This window comes from Bactrocera tryoni, chromosome 1, assembly GCF_016617805.1.
Source record: "Bactrocera tryoni isolate S06 chromosome 1, CSIRO_BtryS06_freeze2, whole genome shotgun sequence".
Classification (NCBI taxonomy): Eukaryota; Metazoa; Arthropoda; class Insecta; order Diptera; family Tephritidae; genus Bactrocera; species Bactrocera tryoni.
In genome coordinates, this window is record NC_052499.1 from 83,433,039 (window position 1) to 83,456,519 (window position 23,481).

Consider the following 23,481-nt stretch of genomic DNA (forward strand, 5'->3'; position numbering starts at 1 on the left):
AAAACTCGTCCGTTCCGATAACGTAGACTCAACTCATGCGACCGAAGAGAAGTGTTAGATGAGTTTACATCTCTCTATTCGACTGTTAATGTTTCCGGAACCAAAAAAAATGTATGTAAGTATTCATACGTTCACATGGTAATCGGGTCTACCTAACTGGAATTGACTCGCACTTATATTCGAGCAATGATTGTCAGCGTTCCTCAATGTTATTTAAAGAATGTTTCCTACCGTTGAAACAAAAAATACCGCACATAAGTTATCTGCCAATGGGGGTATCAACTGATTAAAATTCTTGCTTCATTAAAAAAACAATATCTGACATTGCTCATCATGCTATTTAGATGATTTTAAAATTAACACTCTATTTATATTTTCTGGATGAAATTTTTGATTTTTTACTTTAGAGACCGAATTCAATGATGACCATTCGAATATTTTGAAGATGATAGGCGGAAAATTTAAAATTATTAATATTTTATATTACCAAAAGAATTACAAACGAAATTAATGAAAATAGACTTTAATATTCGCTAACATATTTATAATATGAACCGACATAGTATCTAACTTATGTACAATAGGGAAAAGTAGCCTATGTTGATTATGATAGGTTTTTACGTATTTCATTCAAAATGTAAACTTGTTAGAGCAAAACAAATATAGCCAAAAGACTAATTTGAATAACTCACTTGCTCCATAAAATTTCCTAAGTACATACATATGTATGTATATCCATAAGTATTTTCCTTTAGTACGTTAGCGTATAAACCATTTTACTTATGCGAAATTGCCCTTAACTACTTAAGCTACTCTTACGTACGAGTGTAAATTGGATGCATACCTGAATACTTGCATAGGTGCACTGAGTATTTACTATATACATACATACATGCAAATATATGTATGTATATGTGCAGGCGGTTTCTTGCGTGATTCACTGCGACGCCGGTTGTTCATATCACGCCGTATATTTGCGCATCGAACTCAAAAGTCGCGTGATTCATGAGATTCTCACTCGTAGGCTGTTATATTTGTGATTCCTTCGCCGAATCTTTTTAGTTTTCGCTCTCCACACCACGTTTCCAATGAATGTGCTAATACACGAAAACGTGTGTAACATCCAAATGTATTTCAACGACCACATCGATCGCTCTACCAACAAAATATATTCACTTTTGCATTATTTTTATATTTTTGTTATTATTCCGTGTTGATAGTAATGAGAAACAGATCCCCACGCCCAAATATTTGCGAAAGGTTTCTCTCACCTCCTATGCCTTGCACAAATAGACTTTCACATCACACACAGGCGTATATATGCACGTGTGCATGTATGTATGTATGTATAGTTGAGCATGTGCTATTTGCAAACTGTTGTAAATTGCATCCACATCCATATAAGCATGACAACTGTATGTATACTTATATACATACATGCATATGTATATGTAAATACTATAAGTTTGTGTATAGCGACAAGCGATAGTACTTAAACTACACATTAAACTTCCGAGTTCCATGGATAGCCTTTGGTCTCTCTTAGCACTTTTCTGAGATATAATTTTTGTCTACTATGTTCTTGCTCCATCTTATATAAAAGTAACGGAAATCACTTGCCATAAATAAAGCCAAAAAATAGTCTATATTCTAGCATCAAATTTTAAAAAACTAATTTCAGCTTGTTTGCTTTATTTTCCAACTAAAACATAATATTTAATTTTTTATCGCTAAAAGGATTTCAGATTAGTTTATTTGTCGACTCAAATATTTAAAAACATTACATTATTAAAAACAAACGTATAGTAAATTAATTTTACAACAACAAATACAAAAGGCAGGTAAACAAAATCAGTATTGATAAAAAAGTAATATTTTAAATGTCCAATAAAAACAATCTTCATGAAGAATATACATACATATTATTCAATCATAATTTTGAAGAATATATTTAACACTCTGGGACGCAGAGGGAAAACAGGTACCTGGGAGGATACATCGTTATCATCATTATTTAAATCTATTTTTTTTTATTTTGAGATAAATTTATTTTAATTTTACCATATTTCTGTATATTTTTTGTAGATGTTACATAGGATCAGCAAAAGCGTCCAGAAGAAATATTGATGCAGCTCCGAAAAAGATATTGACCGTTAAGTAGTCTGTAGAAGCCCGGAGGGCCGGTCTCCAAACTCCTAACCCTCTTCTTTACTGTATATACTTATAGCTTTTTAAAATGTTAATGAACTATCATACTCGTACACTTTTCATGAGTCATTTGAAAAAGGAAAACACACATAAAATAATTTCGAATTTTTAACATTTATTTTATTTCTAATATCGGCCACTTTAGTTAGTGGTTGCTGTTAGTTACATGCATATGTATGTATTTGCTGTCATTCTATCTTGTACCACTACGGGCATTTGTGGTTCTTTACCGGTAATTAATTAAACACAAGTATGTATGTATGTACTTGTATATACCCAATATAATTCCGCTGGGTTCCGCGCTTCGATAAGCTTCATTCAATTCATATTTCTTATTACTGCACTAAATCAGTTCATATTTTTGTTGGTATGTTATTTAAATCCATCCATATTTCTATGCATTTCTATGCAACTAGTGTGTTTGTAAGTAAAAACGTATGTATATTAGCATGCACTTGTAAACATGTAGTTCAATATGTAATCATGTACTTTTTACCTTGCTATGGTATTTGGCGATCTCTCTGATTTTGCAGAATTTTCTTTAAACAAATCAGTCGTAATAATTTCTATATCTGATACATATGGGTTGTTAGGTGGCAAAATGCAATGAATAATTCTACTCACATTTTATACTTGTATATATTAATTGATAAATGTCCCATTTTTAGGGTAATTATTTTGTTTTAAAAGATATTCATAGCATTACCTTCTAGTATTTTTTTGTTTCAATTTAATTGTGTATAATTGTATAATATGCTCTAGATATATGTATGTACGTAGGTAAATATAAAAGTTACGTTTAAATATTCACGTTCATAGAAAATTCTCTTATAAGAACGGTAAATGAATAATTTTTGTTAAGTTCTTTGTTCAATGTTCGAGTAAGACCTAATGACCAGTTCAATAAATTCCGCAAATCAGCTTTCTAATGGTGTGTAATTGTATAAGATATGTATATTCATACACATATTAAATGTAAACTGTATTTCCAGGTGTCACCGTGTGTAAATTGCAATGAAAATTGATGCTCAAGGTCCCTAACGCGTTAAAAAAATTTCGGTAGTTTAAGGTGTGAGCAAATATCAATTTGCCAAAAAAAAATCGAAGTTGCTAAAATAGAAAAAGTCAATGGAATTTCAGCTTTGAACAGCTGATTGTCATGATTTAAAATGAATCCTATACTTTATGTTTACCATAAGGTAATTATTTTAACGACTTGTTAACTTTGATTAAAAAAAATGTTTTAATGTTTTTGTTTTTGCGTTTGGCAAAAATGGAGAACAACTCGATCCAATACTTTAAAGCACGCATTCAACAAAACTACGCTTTGTATAAAGTTCAAAGCGTCATTTGTTCGAAGCGCTCATCTATCAAAATCAGAAAAAAATGTACACGCTGGACACACTTTTTCTGCAACATTTTATATTACCTTTTGGAAGTGCACTTATGCAATATGGAAGCTAACTAATTCGAAAAAATGAGTTAAAGGCTAAGAATAAGGGAAGCTACCGCGCGCATGTTATCGTAGTCAGTCTCCTTATTTAAAATATTTCAATAAAACGTCATATCTACTCGCACAACACACTACATTATATTCGGATTTAAGCTAAAAAAACAGCAATATCAAGCTATTTGTCCCCACCCTCTCAGCAACTTTTCGATCAATATCACTTGCATTCAATTCAGTTAACAATAAGGCAAATTAGATGTAAAGGGCACTACTGTTAAAGCAAGCAAAATTATGGAAAATAATTTATTTCACAAAGAGCTATTAAGGCTTAGTATATAATTTTTTTTTTGTATATTGTGCACTACTTGTTTTTTAAGCGGCACCATACCTACAATAAAGTGAAGTGCTTATATACGAGCACATGTACTACAATAAATGTGAGAGCAGGCAATGTGAATAAATTCGAGTTGTGAGTTGATTAAAAACGGTTTACGTTTAAGTCTTAGATACTAAAATACAAATGGAACACAATATTTAATTTAAAAAACTTTAAAAAACACGAAATATGTGTTCGTAAACACCAGATATTTGGCTTGATCCTCGCAATTGCAGGTGTGAGTTTAATTTATGAACGAGCTAGTGCATATGTATAAAGTATGTGCAGTAGGAAGATTTGATATGGCAAAAAATAATATTATTACTAACTAAATTATACAAATAAAAACTAAAATAAAACACAAAAATTAATTTTATTCTTTTTTTGTAGCTTTTTAATCGTTTTTTTGTTTTGCGTACAAGTTTATCGTAAAAATTATCGTAGTTTTGAGAATAATATAATATTATATATATATATGTATGTTTCGACAGACTTATAAGTTGAGAATTTCTTTTTTAATTTAAACAAATTAAAAGAAATAATACAAAGGAGCACAAATCAAAAGTAGGAATTTCGGAAGAAAATTACAAAAATAATAATAATACACTGGGTAGGAGCACAGCAAGTCCACAATTTGTTTCATAAATAATATTAACTTGTTTTTTGTTTTTTTTTTGTTTGTTTATAGTTAAGTATACTGCTTCGTTTTCTTGTGTTATACATTTACTCACATATTGTAAACAGGAACAGAATAATGAAGTACAAAAATATATCAAAAATGCACAATTCGATCGTTAATGTGATTAAAGATTAAAAGATCTTTCGCATGCCATCTAATATTTAATAGATATTCATATACATATGTATGTGTATAAAAGATAATTTCATTTCGTATATTTTTACTTATGACGCGTTCCGCGCATACATTTTTTTTAATATAAAGTTTTTATTTATTTTTTTGTTATGCTTAGTTTTTGCATTTAATATTTCTTAATTTTTTTTTTGCGTAATATTAGTTGTCGTTGTTAGGCCAAAAACTACTGGCTCACAAAGTGGTAATAAGAAATTTTTTTTCTTTAGCTTTTTCATAAATTTTATGATTTTTTATTTCGTTTTTCGTCTTTCCCATACATTCACCAGCACAAAATCAACTATTTAAATAAATGACAAAAATAAAAAAATTACTATGATAAACAGGAAAACATAATAATTAACGATGAGCATTCCAACATTAATCCATGGATGATAATGAGTATAAAAAAATAACTGAAACAATAAATATTTTTGTCTTTAAATATGGGTATGCAATAAAAGGAGTAAACAAATCAGCGTAAATGACAAATATAATAGCAAAATTCGCCATAGAAGTCTTGTCCGATTTAAAAGAGCGAAAAAACTATTTGAAAACATTAGACACCGAACTATTCAAAACAAGAAAAAACGTAGAATATAAATTAAACAAATACACATTAAAAATGTGTTCCCTTTTTTGAAAAGGTAAACACTTTAGAGAACCATGCAACTTGACGAAGATTACTTTCAAGCGATTATATCAAAAACCTACATATTTGGGATGTGCACTTTTACATTCATGCAGAGACTATCGCAATTATTTCATTTTTATAGTTTTTGTTCGTTTCGCCACCTAATTGTCAATTTCATTACACTTTCTTTCTAGTCACATCCGTACTCCACTATCGAGAATTATTCGTTTATTATGTGAATTTCTACTATCTCTCATTGAATCGCATCTTTCTTATCAAAGTTCGTCTAAAATAATATTTTCCTCCATCAGAATACTCTTCTAATTTTATTTGTTTTGATTGTGAATAGCAATCTGCGCAGCAATAGAATTGTAAAAATTATGCGCATCTGCTTTTACCTACCCCTCCTCAATCCATACTGCTTTCCACCAAGTACCTTGTGCATTATGTCTACTTGTCCAAAGGTAAGTTCCCCCACAAAAATAAATATTATTAAATGACGACGATCGCTTTCTTTGATCTAACATTTCTTCATTTTGCTTACTGCACTTTAAAAAATACAAAGTCTTCTTTCTGTTCCTTCCCTTTAAGCATCGATCAGAGATGCCTGTATATGCTGCTCCAATAGAGGCTCTTCACCATTCTCTAGCTCAAGTTTATGGATACCATTCTCTATCAGCTGCAGAGCGTCACCGTCACCTTTACCATTCAATTGGGGTGTCTGCTCCGGTTGAATAACAGTAGGTTCTTCTGCTCCTATAGCAGCGGTACCATTTGTTTTTGTCTGTTCTACGGTAGGTTTATTTTTTAAAAGATTTGATGATTTAGTTGGAGTTACTGCTTTCTTAGTTACATCTTTGGTTTTCGCTTTCAGAAGTGAGTTTGTCGTTTTCGTAGGCGAAAGTGACGATTTGCCAGCTGTTGATGGTCTAGTAGGTCCCGGTGGAGTCTTTTTCTGCAACGTACTGCTGGAGGTTTTTGCAGCTGTTGCACTAATCGATACACTACCTACAGTGCGGCGTGTCGTAGTCGATGATAATGTGGATGAATGCGTAGTCTTCGGAGCAGGGCGAGCAGTAAAAGTCTTAGTAGTTGTAGTTGTTGTAGTGGTAGTGGTTGAAGTTGAACTCTTAGCGCGACTTGCAGCAGTTGTAGTGGTCGAACTTTTAGTTACGCCATTAGCAGTTGGTGCTGTGGTCTTAAGAGGACTTTTAGTCGTAGCTAGACCAGTACCTGTGCTAGTTGGAGCCTTGCGTAGTTGTGATGTTAAAGTGGTGCGAGGTGATGACAACTTCGGTTTGGTTGTACCCGAAAGACCCAAAGTTGTTGGCTTAGTAGGTGCACTGCTGGTTGGTTTGGGCTTGGCGGTGGTTGTGCCATTGGAAACAGTCGTCGATGCCCCTGTAGTAGTTGGTGCTGAACGACGTGCAGTAGACAAGGTAGTGGTACGCGAAGCAGTCAATTTAGCAGCAGTCGGTGCTGTCGTTGGGCGTGTTGTAGTTGTTGTCTTAGTAACTGTGCGAGACGCTGCAGTGGTAGACGTTAGAGGCTTGCGAGCAGCAGTAGTAGCTGACAATTTAGTTGAAGCTGTAGTTGTAGCCGGTTTTTTCTCAGCGGTAGCAGTCGTCTTAGCCGGAGCAGTACGTGGTCTAGCGGCAGACACTGTTGAAAGAGTAGTTTTGCCAACCGGTTTTTTAGCTGGTTCTGCAGCCTTTTTAACATCGATACCCTTTGTTTTCGTCGAAGTTGGAGTACGAGCCTGTTTAACCTCTGGTTTTTTGCGGGCATCCGCAGCAACTTTTACGGCGCCAGCTGTAGCTGCCAAAGCACCTACAGCAGCAGCAGCGATCACGGTTTCTTCAACGGCTGACGGTGTGGTTTCATTAGCAGCTAACTCTATAGTAGTTTCTGAATGAGTAGGCACCGAGGGCTGATCTGAAGTTTCCAAAATTGGTTCAGCCACAGCCGAAGCATTTGCATCAAAATTACTGCTCTCACCTGATACATTTACAGGCTCCGAGTGGAGTACCTCTACCTCCGACTCTGGCTGCGTAATAAGCTCTGGCTCAGAAACTGATTGTACTTCTGGCTCTGGCACAGCTTTAAGTTCTGGCTCAGATACAGCTGCATATTCTGGCTCAGTAACGGGGGACTCCACCAGTTCCACATGAGCCTCTTCATGTGCGGGCTCAGCAATTGGGGACTCCACCAGTTCCAAATGAGCCTCTTCATGCACTGGTTCAACTGATAAATCTACTGGCTCTGGCTCAAATGGAGCAGCATTCGAGCTTTCCACAGATATGGAAGCAGGTATGTGCTCCTCAAATCCATTTAATTCAGACTCCAATTTCTCAGGGGACGCTACTAGTGGTTGTTCATCTTCTGGCTTTGTCAAGAATAAATTGTCTTCGTGATGTTCAAATGTGGACTTTGCTGTTTCCTCCTTCAAGTGTTGTTGCTCCTGTGGTTCGTTGTAGTAGCTTTGTTCGTTTTGCTGCGAAAAGCCAGCATCTGGCTGCAGTTCGGTTGAAAATGCTGAAAATGCATGATCCGCTTCAATTGATGGCTGTTCAACAGATGCGTCTTGTTCGGGTTCTGAAGTAGCAAATGGATTCATACTTTCAACGATGTTAGCTGCTGTTTGTGCAACCTCCTCTACCTGCGAAAACATAAAAAGATATAAAGAAATATTATTACATATTAAAATTAAGAAATACGATAATCTAAACATCAATTAATTAAGGAAATCCTCAAAACATGGCGAGTTTTAACGTTCTTTAATTTAGTAAATGCCTCAAAATGAAAGCAGGTAAATTGTTGAACACAAAACTTCATCTCTGAAAACATATCCAACATTTCTACCATAATGGAGTTGTACACATTTGTGCTGCATCATTAACAATGCTACAGGTTTGCACCATCATTCATATTGAAGACGTTCTATACATAAAGCACATTGGTGTGTAGTCAAAGACATTGACATTTAAAGCCAAAAAAGCAAATAGTTTGAGACACACAACAAAGAATTTTTCACAGCTGGAAGCAGTGTCCGTCAGTCAAACACAGCTATCGATGATTAACAATAATTAAGAAAATTTGTTCATAATTGTACACATCAGCGAGAGAAGATGCACAGTAACCAACCATGAATTGGATTACAACTGCAGACTCAACAAATTTCGCTGAGTAATGATCTCTTTAATAACTGTGTGTGATATGTTGAATCTCAAGCTACAAGTTAAAAATGTAAAAGTATATTATAAACATATTTTTAGTTGAAGAATGTTATCCGGCGAAGTTCAAAACAAATATATAATAGTGGAATAGATGGAAACAAGTAACGGATGATAACCAGGCAGAATAATAAAGAACGGGGAAGTCACTGCAGACAGCACAACACCAAATTATTTTTCGTACCGAAGACGGAGTAACTCACACAAAATATAGTATACATACATATGTAGAATCAAAGTAGAAATAACGAGAATTAGAACAAACACCAAAAGTGTAAGAACAAAGGTTAACAAATTGAAAAGGAAGAAGCTATGAAAATTCCAACGTTTTGAAAGTAATTAAGTTACAAAATGAAGAAAAGAAGACTATTTGTCTATTTTTAAATGCTTTTTAGAAGACACTAAAGTAGTAAAACTGTTATAACAACACAAAAAACTGTTCTGCAAAAACAGTACAAAAACTATTTTTAATTTATGTACATACTAGATACCTATTTTAAAGTAAATGATGTTATTTTCTAATAAATCGCGTATATTTATTGTATTTTCACTTATTTCATTGAAACCTATGTTAAACTTAAATTATAATTGTAAAAATTGTGTTTAAAATTCGTTTCGGTAAAGTTTTGAAAAGTTTAACAAAAGCATGTGGACTCAACGAGACGAAAGTAACGGACGAAAATATTTTATCAGCAAAAAATCAAATTACAAAAAATTGCTTACTTTCAGTTAGAATTTTGTTAGTTATCTCTTTTACTTCAATATTGCATCACATCGATTCCGAATTTACTTTATAAGACTCTGACAGGCACCAATGGTGTAGCTTACCATGGCGTTCTAATTTCATCACAAAGAACATCCATATTTGGGACATTTTTGGTGCATATGGCTCTTTTAACAACACCCAGCGATGTTCTATAGGGTTTAAGTCTGAGCTGGACGATTCCCACTCCAAAACATTGATAGAATTTTCATTAAAAAATGTTTGTGCCAACTTAGACGTATGCTTGATTGTTATCTTCCTTATAACAGCAAATTTTCCTCAGCCCATGGCAACATTGGATTTTTTAGCATGCCGACGTATTTCTCCTTGTATAAAATTCCATCAATTTTATGGAGTGGACCAACACCATTCCAGATAAAACATCCCCACACCATAATTGATCCTCCACCATACTCAACTACGCGTGGAACATAACAAGGAACAAATTCTTGAATTATTGAACGGCGAACATACCTTCGACCATCAGGACCTAAGTGATTAATTATTGTTAGATCGTTCCAAACGACATACCTCTGTTGATTTGTTGTCTTAGACCAATAAGGTTTGGCAAAATCTACGCGTCGTTTCTACGAATTTTAGTCAGAAGTGGGTTCCTGCGTGCTGCCCTACCGTGAAATCCAGATTCGACCAAACGTCAGGCAATTGTTCTCTTAGATATTTGGACATTGTATTCGCCTTGAATTTCATGTAGAATGTCAGTGGAACTCTTTTTTGGGTTTCTTCGCGAGATATTATTAATTATGCGGTCTATTTCTGTTGCAATTTTTCAGGTTTTTTCTTTGCGTGCAACATTGGAAATAGTTTTAAGATTCTGTAAATGTTTAAAGGCATTGAAAACATTTTTTGTTGAGAATTTGAACTGATTCACAATTTATTTGTATATCTTTCCAGACTGACGAAGGTCAAAAATGTAACTATGTACGGCAGATGTACATCTGCAGCTTTTTCTCATTAAAAAACTTGAATAATACATTTTAATATTTTTTAAACCACAACGCTTACTATAAATAGTAATATTATTAATAAAAATTAACACCTTGAAGAATTTTAATTCTTTAAACAACTGTTTCTAATTATGTATCATTCAAATATACATATGCGCATAATGTCAGTTTTTGCCTACATAAGTACATGAATTTGAATATTATATTTAAAAGCCCGATCAGATTTTGTCGTTACTGCAATACAATTTTCTCTTGATGGATTTTCCATATGAAGAGAGTTCACTTTTTATTTCCTAAGGCGTCATTGCTGCCACCCCACTCACATATTGCTCGTATAGCTTTATGGTTTAACGTATGTTAAGTTTATAGTGGCTTCAAATGAAGGAAAAACGACAGACATTCATGAGTATGAATGACAAAGAATTTTAGGATGTGAGTTTTGCAAAGTAATTGCACGTGATTAGGGTTCACAATTGATACAGGTGAAAGATTCACTTAAATATGCTATTGTATTTCCTGAATATACTATATGGTATACGAATTCAAATTTGAAAACAAACAGTTCGTCTGCGACTGTGAGAATATAGAAAAATATACTTCATGATATAGAATTTCATTTCGGACTTCTCTAGGCCTTTTCCAGCAAAGGGAAGTATTAACGGAATGCAACAGTAGTTTCAGAAAGATATCCGTTATTATTTGGGGCAAAACTTCGCAATAGTATGTATAACAAGAAGATAGTCTGTAAACGTAACGTCACCACATTAATTAATTTAACGATTTCTTGGTTAGGTCGAAAAGTTGGATAATATAAATCTGAAAATCATTAAGTTTTAAAATAATAAAAAATCATTGGGAAACTATAAAATTGGTAGCATACTTTTAGGCGAATAAATAATTTGAAAAAAAATATATATTTTGAATTTTGTTCAACGATTAGTTTTTAAGGCCAATAAGTAAACTAATGACAATAACATACAAATTGACTGCCGATTGCGCCCTCTTTTGGGACTTATGGGATAATTGTCATTCATTTACTCCTGGCTGACATACTATATTTATTTCTGATTTGCAGCTTCTGACTATATTTTAAACACATGTTTTTGCCATGCCATATGTGGACAGCCCTGCGACGGTGGGTGTCCGGTTATGAAAAATTTTGTTCCAAATGATCAGAGTGACGAACTGAAGCGATTTAGACATGTCCGTCTGTATATACGGGAAGTACAAACTAAGCGATTAAAATCAAGTTCTTGTATGAAAATTTATTTATTTGTGAAGGGTATTATAGCTTCGGTGCAACAAAAGTTAACGTTTTTTCTTGTTGTATATTAATATTGATAAACATCTCATGAGCGGAAAGAAATGGTGATACTTGCCACTCCAATGAACGCCAAGTAACGCAAAAATATTCAACAAACATGAACAGGAAAACAGCAAATAAATAAAACAGAAGAGGATATACGGTATAAATATAATTTTTCGGCCACAATACCATCAAACCTTAGTATACGAATATATATAGTACGTACAAATGTATGTAAATCTATTTTTTAATGACGGAAGCAGTTTGGGGGAGCAGCACTTTGGAGTCGAGGAGGTCGGTTTGGACGATGCTCGAGCAGTCACACAGTCGACAATGAAAAACACAGCGTCAAATTAATTTCTCGCTAAACTTAGCAACTCCTCACACAGTTACATATATACCATAGTTAGTATGAATGTATGTTTGTATGTAAATGTGCAGCATGGTGCGTTCTAAAGGGGACAACAAAACAGCAAGACAAACAAAACCAGAGTGACAGCCGAGGAAATAATAAGAAGAAGAAAAAAACGTTCCAACCAAAACCAGAAAGTCCAAAACCCAACAAAAACAATGGAGAACAACAAGAGCATAGCAATGACAGCAATGTGGAGCTGGTTTTTGGTGTTCGGCGTTTGAAAGTTATTTAAAACAAATGAAGGCAACTGAAAATGTCATTGACCAAACCTAGAGGCAGCAGTAATAAAAGCAACAGTTGCTGGCATTCATCTAATGGCAAGCGCTAACGCCACTTGCAACGAAATGCCAGCTTTTGTAGGTATTCATTTGTGTAAATTTGTGTCTAAACTTCCACGTACATAGATATATATGTATGTGCAAATGTACATATGTATATGTATTTACATAATATATACATATTTATGTGCAAGTATTATGTAGTGTTTGTCTAAAGCTGGGAAAAATTATGGCGCTCGGCTGCGGAGCAACCAAGTGTAATGAGGTCACATATTAAGCCGTGCTAAAATCAGCAGCACATATACATATGTATGTATGTATATACATGCATACACACACATATATACATATGCACATAGTACATGGCAACATTAATTGTGCTTGTCTGCTTTGCCAGCTGTACTGGTTATGAGTTAGTCATCCGTCCAGGCAAAGAGCTACTGCCAGTACATACATACAGGTATACATATATGTATATGTATATGTGTGTATGTATGTATATTCAAAGCAGCTAATTCGAACGAAAACATCCACACGAATTTGTTGTCTAAGCCAAGTCGCAACGCCATCAGCTGTAAGCGCCAACTAGCGATTGTCTAAGCCAGCAGACGCCACAGAGATCGATGCACTGCACTGAAATTGGGCTACAACCACTCAAGCAGCCAGCCAATGCGCGAGCACCTATTGCTTGCACAAATTCGCACGAACAATTTTCGTTCGCATGCCAGCAAAAACAAGAGAATTAAATAAATGGAGTGGCGAAAATCCAATAGCAACTAACTTTAGCTCCAACACGAGAAAGTAACAGCCTCAAAAGCCAAAATGCGAAAGAAAGAAAATACTTGATAATGATGTATAATTAATTAATCATGTGTAGATTACCTTTTTCTTCAACAAAACAACAAAATGCCCGCCCAATTTGGTGTTTCTTCGCTATTTTGGTATTTATGAGCGTTGTATTATTAGATAATTTGCACCAGAAAAGGCGTTGGCTTCGACACTCACACAATATATTTTCATATTTACACTGTAATTGATTTGTTTCAGGCTTTAGGCGAGCATTACTATTCCCATTAATATTTTTTCTATGGATTAAATAACCGATAAAGTGAGTTTGTATTTGCAATGCCTTGTGGGAAGTTATTGAAAATTTTAAAGTTATCCGAATCGTTCCACACTTTAAAAAGTAATGCCTGCCTCACGCTATCGGGACTCTCGGGAGTGGAAGAATAAATTAGCGATAAAATCGTCAACTTGAAAGAATTGCACTGTATATATTACTTTGGAAAAATGTTCATAACATCTGAACTAAACATGTAAACTGGACTCAAACCGCATCGATACATTTAGGCATAACATTCCGTGCGAAGTTTCATCTCCATATGTCAATTACTGTGTTCTTTCCACCTGTTTGTTTACAGCGCGAGAAATTTGTCTGGATCTTTACTACAGACAAAAAATGTGGCAAGAGTTTGCTTGAAAGTTTGTGTGTTCAATGGAATCAAGGCTACATAATCTTTGAAAATGTTACAAAAGTGTTTTGGGAGTCTATTTAGTAACGAACATAAGCTTTAAATGAAGCTGGTGAAGTCTTCGAAAACTTGCTGCACGCAAGTTGTTTATCCACCTCTGATAATGACGACAGCATCGAAGAAGTTAAAGAAACAGTGCTCCTAAATTGTTTGAATCAGAACCAATAGAGTGAATATCAGAAGAACTCAACATCTCTTGTGAATCGATTCAACACAATTTGGTTATTTTTTTGGGTACAAAACGATATTCGTACGAAGAGACATGCATCTATTGCAAAAACAACGTCAAGTAGAGGTCGCAAAAGACATGCTTGACGACGTAGCTCTGGAATCTACATTCATCACACGCATCATTACAGGTCGAAACCGAAAAAACCAAAAAACGCTGAATTCAGTAAAAACCACCTCAGCCGAGGATTATAAGAAGTGTAGGAAAAATTAGCTTAGGCGTTAGCATTCTTGTGTTGGCTCAGGGACCTACATACATATTTTGAAGATGGTAATAAAGATTTGTATTAAAATGCATAAAAATGTATATTTTTTAAAGTCCGGGTCAAATTTGACATTTATGTTAGCTTGTTCAGAGATAAACGAACCAATATGATAAATTTCGAGATGAATGAAATTTTGACTTAAAACTCGAAATTACTTTTTGTTCGAATTTGAGTACGCTTCATAGGGATATAAAATAAAAACTTTTACCTCTGTAGTTTATGAATCCGGAAACAAGATTATACCTTATGACATTAGCAAAAAAACATGGTAATTTTGAAGCTGCGTAGTAGTTTTCTTGCACCTACATATGTATAGCTTTTAATTTAAGTCGCACTAATGGGAGACAAAACTACCGGAGCCTGAAAATATGTATGTATGTACATACATATATGCATTTACTATATTTAAAATTGAGAAAAAATTATGTTAACGTTGCATTTTCAAGGGCTACATTTAAGCTAAGTTTCGCAAAAATCTGTACTAATCAACAAAGGCTATCGCGAAACCATCTTAATAGCAAAACAGAGCGTATTTAAAAATAAATATTTAAATCTCTAAATGTGTTAATGCGGATGTGTCAGTAAGTGTTCCTGTTTACCTAACTACCAGTAATTTTTTTGTCAAACGATTTAAGTGTATGTACATACATTGGTACATACATATGTTTTCTGTTTCCATGCGTTCTTTTTACCTTTTTCTATTGACTAATTTTAAAATCAAATAGAAAAGCGGAGAAGCCGACCGGCAAAATCGGCATATTGAATGTAAATAGATGAACAAAAACACACGTATGCGTGCAAAAATAAGTTTCCACACTCGTGTTAAAAATAAAAGCGGTGTAGAGTTTATGTGTTATTATTATATGTATGTATGTAATTGATTTAGGATTTATAGGTCAAATTCATAACAGATTTTACTTTTTAAACTATGTCAAAAGTTGCAACCAACTTATGCCTATATACTTGAGCTGTTTCCTGCCACATACGCCCGCTGCTATTTTCCACAACCTGACTGCACACACACATATTAGAAGTACTTATAGGCAAATAAACAAAATGCTCAAATGATGACATCAACAATGCGCTGGCGAACGCTTATGTACACTCATTCATTCAAATGTACATACATATGCTTTATGTATGTGGGAATGTGCATGCGTATATAAAAAGAGCAAACAAATGAAGAAATGAGTGTGCTGAATTATGAAGTGAGCAAGCGTGATAGTGGGTGACGGACGCCGTTTGCCGGCTTCTAGCTCAGCTAAAATGCATAAGCCACAAGCAATCCATTGAAACCGACAAGTATTTACCATCAACTTCAGCAGAAATTGTACGGCAAAACAATACATTTGCGTTAACGGTGCTACAAACAAATACATACGTACATATCTGCTGCTTGTGCGAATAATTACACACCGGCGTATACACAAATTCGCTCAATGCCATATTAACGCTTTTATGGCATACAAAAAAAAAAAGAAATATCCACAACATTGCGGTAATAGCGATTATTCACCATTAACTTTTGCAAATTTGGCAAGCACAGAAGACAACAACTAAATATTCATTTAAAAAATATTTAAGAACGACTTGAAAACCGATTGTCAATTTCGATAGTTTTTGCACTTTTTTGGGCAGTATAAGAGACAAATAAAGAAGTCAAAGACTGAATGGCTGGCTTGAGTGGAGTGTGTTTATGGGCGTTAACCGATTTTCGAAAATTGAAAAATAGTATGTTTGTATGTTTATAAGAAATCATAGTTTTGCAATTCATACATCATTACTCGTTGAAGTTGCGGACCAGCAAATACATATGTACATACATACATACATACATACATACCATACTTACATATATGGAACATACAAATATACCATTTGGTCATAAAGCTAAATTAAGAAGGCACACAATTACTCTTGCTACTGAAGCTTAAGAAAATTTATTAGCTTCAAATATTGACGCTTTCAACTTTATTGTTTAATTATGCGTAGAGAAACAGCTGGCGACACTGGCAGCGATGCATATGCCTGCGACAAACTTATGACCACATTCACATCGATACAGTGACTCATAAAACAATTCCTAATTTCTTGGTTGTTTGTTTTCAATAAAATATAAAATATACATAAATTCATTTTTATATTTGCTTGACTTTAACTTTTTAACTTTTGTGTACCTTCGAAATAAATTTTGTTCCTTTCTTTATTGACGGAATATTTTTTACCACAAAATTCTCTTTTCTCTGTGGTGATCGCGGTGAGCAAGGTCAGTGCAGCATGGTGAGTAATAAATTTATTAAAGTCCATCTTAAACAGAACAGCTAAGGCAAGGTGATTGTAACATCGATGTTAACATCGGCATTCATCTTTTGTCATCGCGAAGGTCTATTCTATAATTTTTCGAATAATTCTCAAAAGGGTCCCAAATTCTTATTTTTTTATTATTAAAAATTTTACGCCAAACAAATCGCTAACGTTTAAATATAAGTTTTTTAGTGTCTATAAAGACAATACAAATTATAAATTTTGTAAGAAAAAAAGAAGGCTTTTAAACAAGAGATTCACAGATTGGAACACTATTGTCGGCGACTGTTTGCTTTTAATATTAGAATGGCGACGAGGAAATGGAGTGGAACAAATGAGAAGTTTTAACTGCGGCTCGTAACAACTAAGTATAAATTCCCGAAGTGAACCAAAGGTTGGGCATGAGTAACACTTACGTTATGACATTTATACTTTTCACTCATATGGACTGAAAGGCATACACAAAGACGAAAAGCAATGGAAATGCCAACCATAGCTTTTATCGATGGGCCATTAAGCCTTAAAAAGGAAAACACCATAGGCCGAAAATGAGCCAGCAAGTCAAGAAATGGCAATAAATACTTGGCGGCTACATTCAACACTTTATTATATTAAGTGCATTTATGAATGTACAAACAACTGAAAATAATGGTTTGCATATGAACTTTACTTATACAAATTTACAACGACTTATGTATGTCTGTGTGTACGTAAGTACTTTGTATGAAATTTATTTGAAAATGTGTGCGTGCACATTTCGTACTTTGCCAAATTAAGCAGCCAAATATCGTAATTTCTATTTTTAAATTTGCGCAACGTCGAAGTATTCGAGCGAAGAGACCGAAAAAATTAAGCAACAGACGAAGGCTTGTCATTGCCTCCACTGCCGGCTGCAAATATTGCTGCCACAACGCACGCAACAGCAACAGGGCATACATATGTATGTGGCATACATGTGGATGTGAAGAGATGAGACTGACAGACAAACTGCCGTAGTGCCATACTGTCAGTCGGCAAGCCGTAAAAGCATTCACCGCTCGCACACTGCTGTGACTGTGAGTAATCGAAGCGTGTGGTGAAAGAAACGCAACAAACCAGCAAAATTCAATTGAAATTTTTACACGCCACCAACAATATCAAGAAGAAACACCGAAACAACGACATAGACTTGTACTATCACATGAGCGACCGGCAAATGGGAGATGGGGTGCCTCAAGAACCAACCCAGTGTAAGGGGAGTTTGGTCATATGAGTACATACATTTGTTCTAATGTGTGTACTTGCAAGTATACGTCACCTTAAGTAATGATCATGCGCATTATGAGTTAAGTTTTAGAATTTAATTTGTGTATTACATTGTTCCTTATGAACTGCGGTTCGTTGCAATGTGTCACTGCCACCACCATCACTACCACCACCAAATGCTTTTGGTAGGACAATTATAGCTAGAAGCAGCATTCAGCACTCACCGCCACTTCAAGCATTTCCACAACCGCCACGCATAAAGTGAGACAAATTAGTCATCATTTTACCATACCTAATCACAAGTCAAGTATCCTTTTTTATACTGCATAAGCATACAAAGGTGCAGGCCAAATGGGTTCTTGTTGTGTGTAAACCAATGCAATACTGACTCTGAAAAAGGCGTCTCACTACTATTCGTGACCTTTTTGGACGATTGTATTATAAATGATATCACTACTAAGTTATTAGTCATATGTCAAAAGGCTGAAAGTGGCTTTTTGGACCACTCAAAAGTCTGGCACACCCCTTTCGTTTCTAGCAAGAAATCAATGAGCTTTATAGAAAATGAAGTTGTAAATAAATGATTGTAATAGTACCCACTAATTGCTTAAGTACTCAGACACATATACACAAACGTATACGGTATAGCTGCATATGTACTTATAAGTACATAAATACGTATGTATGTATAGTATGTTCTTCATTTAATTGGCGTTACAGACGTCTTAGGCCTAAGGCCCACACTCATACAAGTGCATGTGTATTTTGACACTGTTCTCTAATTTGTTATGGTTGTAAATAACAAAGAAAATATTTTTGGGTATGACCGGAAGTTTCACCGAAATCCCAATAGAGTTGTAAAGAAGGAAAATAGTAGGTAAAATAGGCGTTGGCAAAGAATGAGAAAAACGTTTGAAATTGAAATATCATTAATCTTTTTGGATGTGCCTACTGTGGCGAAAAAAAGTCATAGAAGCATTACACATGTTTAAAATTATTACAGTGTGTTTATATACATACATACATATGTGGCGATTACTTGTAAGTAGGCAGGTACCATGTCCAGATAAGAATATGGAATAATGAAAAATCGTTTAAAACAGTGGGAAGTAAAGTATCTGTCTGTACGTGATGTGATGAATATTCATAAACATATGTATACTTATGTATGTATAGTATGTACATGTATAAATAAATATATATATTTGTATGTGTATATAGATATGTATATGTAAATAAATGTTAAAGATATACCGGCATTGATACGCACGCCAAAACTTACAAAACGTGTATGTGTGCAGCTACTGAAGCCGGCTTCAAAGCTGCAAAAAGAATTATGACTAGCTTATATTTAGACCAAGACCCACAAGCAGTCTTTGTGATCACTATATAATATAAAAGTGTTACGGTTGTTGTTTTAATGGTTCAAAATTAAAGATACATATGTACTTATGTGGGTGTTGGAAAGCGACTTAAGCCGACAACTACTCGTTGGTGCGTTGACTTGGCGCTTAGCTGGGATTTCGCTTTCGACAAACGAGTAATGCAATCATATAACGGACTGAGCTGTCAGTCAAATTTTGTTTATGACAAAACATAAGGGAAGGAAATGACTTTCACAGAAAATAAAAGCAACGAAGCTGAATGCCGAGATTTCATCTGAAAGCATACAAATTATTGTGAAAAAACCGTGAAAATGTCTCAACACCGCGATTTTCTTAAATAAAATCGTTGATTTTCGCCGAATAATAAATAACACTGGTGAAAGGTGATTGCTGAGCGGTGAAGATGGCATTGGTAAACATCACTTTGCTTTGCAGCAAACAATGACCATACTTACATATGTTCAATAATTCCTAAGGAATATAAAACATAGATCGAAAGAGTCGAATTGCTTTAATCAAATAGTCGGGAGTTCAGGGAAGTATTGACCCTATTCAATCTATTTTTAAAACACAAAGATACTATTATCAGCCGATATTTTCGGTCAAAAGTCAACTAAAAATATTGGAGTCCACATTTCCGCTATTTTGAGCTTGAGTTGGATTTGGATAGTTCTTGGTCATAAGGTGGCAGACTTTAAAGGAATTATTATTGCAAAGTTGTATCCCGTTATAATAATTTCTTCTTGATTTGGACTTGGATAGTGAAAGAATCTAATGGAATTTAAAATTGTGCTATATGGGAAATAGGCGTGGCCACGTCCATCGTCAAATGTTTACTTCGGCTCCTATAAAGCTCTCTCACACCATCTCGGTATCTGTGGTACTTAGTTACTGATTTATCGGCCTTGTAGTAGATTTTAACAGTACTGTTATATGCAGAGTTAACGGCGTTATCTTCCGATTTCAACCATTTTTGCAGTATCGGTAGGGGTCCTAAAGAGTTTTGTTCTGAGTGAATTTGGCTATTGTAGCTTCAGTGGTCTAGGAAATATGTACATTAAACCTATTAGAGGGAGACCACGCCCACTTTTTCACAAGTGCCCCTTGCTACTGCGATCCACTGTGCCAAATTTGGGGTCTATATAATATTTTATTGCTTAGTTATGGCACTTTATGCGCTTTCGGTTAATGGTGTTTTGAGGGCGTGACGCCGGTCTGATTATGACCATTTACGAACTCCGCCTTACCTTTTGCCGAAGAACATGTGTACCAAGTTTAATCGAGATATATTAATTTTTACCCAGGTTACAGCTTGCATGGATGGACAGACTGACAGACAGTCATCCGGATTTCAACTTCGCTTGTCATTCTATATCTATTTCGCTTAGTTTTAGGTGATACGTAAAACCTTTATGTAAATATTTTTTTAAATTACTTGCCAAATTTTAGCTAAAAAAATTACTTTCGGCATTCATAAATCATGTGATTATATCGGAACTGAAGATCATTTTAGCTATGTACATATGTATGTACAAATCAAAGAAAACTTATCAATAAATATAATAAATAAAAAAACTGCCAATCTTGTATATGTTCGTAGGTACTAATATCTAACAGAGAGAACTGAGACTTCCACACAGCAGCAAGCATAGTACTACAAAACGAAATTAAATTAGTGTTGTCCACAGCAAATCGGCGCAATTTTTGCGAAATGACGTGGCCGCCGGTCGAAAATTGCGAGTTGTGAATTGCGCACGACGAAAGTCGAGATACAAGCGAATTTTCGCTAGCGAAAAAAATAAAACAATTTAGTAAACGAATGGAAGATGAAAAATAGAATAGAAAAAAATAAGACCACAAAATGGAAAAGATACTTTGCTTGAATTGTGGAAAAATACATAGTGAGTAAAGAAGAGATGTAAAGCTATCCAGGTGTGCTGGAGATACACACGAATGTACATATACCGGTGTATGTAGCTTAGTACGACCGAAGTTATGGTATATGAGAGTTAGCGGTGAAGTACTGCTCTTGCTGATTACGTAGTTGCTGCCTTTGCGTTATAGTAAAGCAATTCAGAAAATAGAAAGTTAATTACAAATACTCGAAAGGAAGAAAGAAAACTTGAATTCCAAAAGGAAAAGGTATCAACAAGCAAAAACAAAGAATCAAGGTTGGTTAACTGCACTGAAAATTGTGATTCATTAAGAAAACACTTTTGCACGTTGTATGTATGTGAAAAAATCATGTGTTTGGCTGAAAAGCCGCAAACGCAATAAGAACTGCACTAAAGAGACACAAACCATGTGCGAACGAAAAGTGTCGAAGTTGTTGCACTGATGTATGTACTTATATGTACATACATATATGCGCTTATGTGTATGTATGTATATTTGCTTGTTCACCTCTCGCTTTTGGATTGAAAATATGGAAATGTGTGACTATAAACTGGACCAATGTGTCGAAAATACCGATTGGTGTCGATGTACATACTATATGTAAGGAAATGTGCCTTTAGATGCGATGTTGTCTAGTTATAAGCCACAATAGCAGCAAGTGGATACTGAAAGTATTGCAAAACCGACTGATAGGGCACAACACATTTGCGTAGATATCAAATATTTAGATACGTGTAAATATAATAAAAGCAAAGCAGAAAAGAGAAAGGTAAAGCCCATGCTATAAAACAATATCTGGAGGTATAGAGGCAGCAAGTATGCATGTATCTCGCAAGGTATGTACACCAGATATACATACATATACACATATACTAGGTACGTGCAAATGAAAAGATTTACAACAACACATAATACAAGTATACACACACTCCAGTTCTAATAAAGTCAGCTGAGCTTTGCGCCAATGCACGACGTCAACCGCGTCGGCGACGACGACGACGACGACGTGCAATCGATAAAGCATTTTTAACCGTTTTTTGTGTTACCATTTTCCTTAATATTTTTTTGCAGATTGTGAAAGTAGAATAGAAGTAGCAGCGAACTGTATGTATGTATGTATGTATGTATGTATGTTAGTGCAGCAACGACTTGGAGAAATGTTGAGGAGATAAATGTGTTGCAACCACTGTCCAGCATAAATATGTAACGTAAAACGTAAAGAGTACAGAGTAATCATAATACGCTTAAAATTGTAGTTGCACGAAACAGCTTGGAAAGGTAATAAAGCACCTGACACAATGCTTGCCGTGTTGCTGGCGAGTACTGGTGGCTGGTGTTGTGTCTTGCGCACACAACTATTGAGGCTTCAACTTACTACTCGTGGGTATTTTGCGCTGGCTTCTGTCAGTAAATTCACCAAGTACATAAACTGCATAAAAATTATGCATACGAACATGCCATGTTGGTATTATATGGTAAAATTTATATACATATGTATATGTACATATGTAAGTAAAGTTTGAATAACGTCAGCTGGGAATTAGACTACTCAGACAAATGATAAAGTTTATTTAACGGAAGTTTGGTTTTTGGTACCGTTTTTGGTTCTTAGTCATGCAAACTGCCGCTTCATGCAAGTCTGCGGTCTGCCAATGGTCGAAATTATTAAAATTTATGTTAATGCCATTATGTTTACACTAACATAGACAATTATATTAGAAGAAAATTATTCACACCGTTTTCAGGTTGGTTTAAAAAAACTACTTGCTATTGTTAGCATTAATAGGAGTACGGGTTTTCCCTAGAGGGCTGCAGGAATGTACTTATATATGTATGTTTGTATAATGCAATATTTTCTACATACATTTAATGATACTTGAAAGCGGCAGGCACAAGGCAATTGCGAATATAAACATGCAAAGCTGAGGAAAATGCAAATATGGCAGAAGCTACAATATGAAAAATATTCGCCGCTGTACTAACAGAATCTGTTATAGATACGTACATATGTATGTATTTTGTGCAGCGCATTCGCTACAAATAATTACACTCAAGTATTTTAACATCTTTTTGTTAGGACGATTTCAAAGTCATTGCCTCAGAACGACGCAGTACTGGTTGGTTTAGTATTTTTTAAACATACATAC

At 34.7% G+C, this 23,481-nt stretch overlaps 1 protein-coding gene across 1 annotated transcript in view; it reads right to left on the reverse strand.

Annotated features, from left to right (window-relative positions):
• Positions 1-2,303: 2,303 nt before the first annotated feature.
• Positions 2,304-23,481, reverse strand: part of LOC120766513 (205 kDa microtubule-associated protein) — a 32,662-nt gene continuing 11,484 nt past the window's right edge. The window contains exon 2 of the mRNA XM_040092075.1: positions 2,304-8,177. Within this exon, the coding sequence (XP_039948009.1) occupies positions 6,105-8,177 (2,073 nt within the window). The 3' untranslated portion in view covers positions 2,304-6,104. The remainder of the gene's footprint in view (positions 8,178-23,481) is intronic.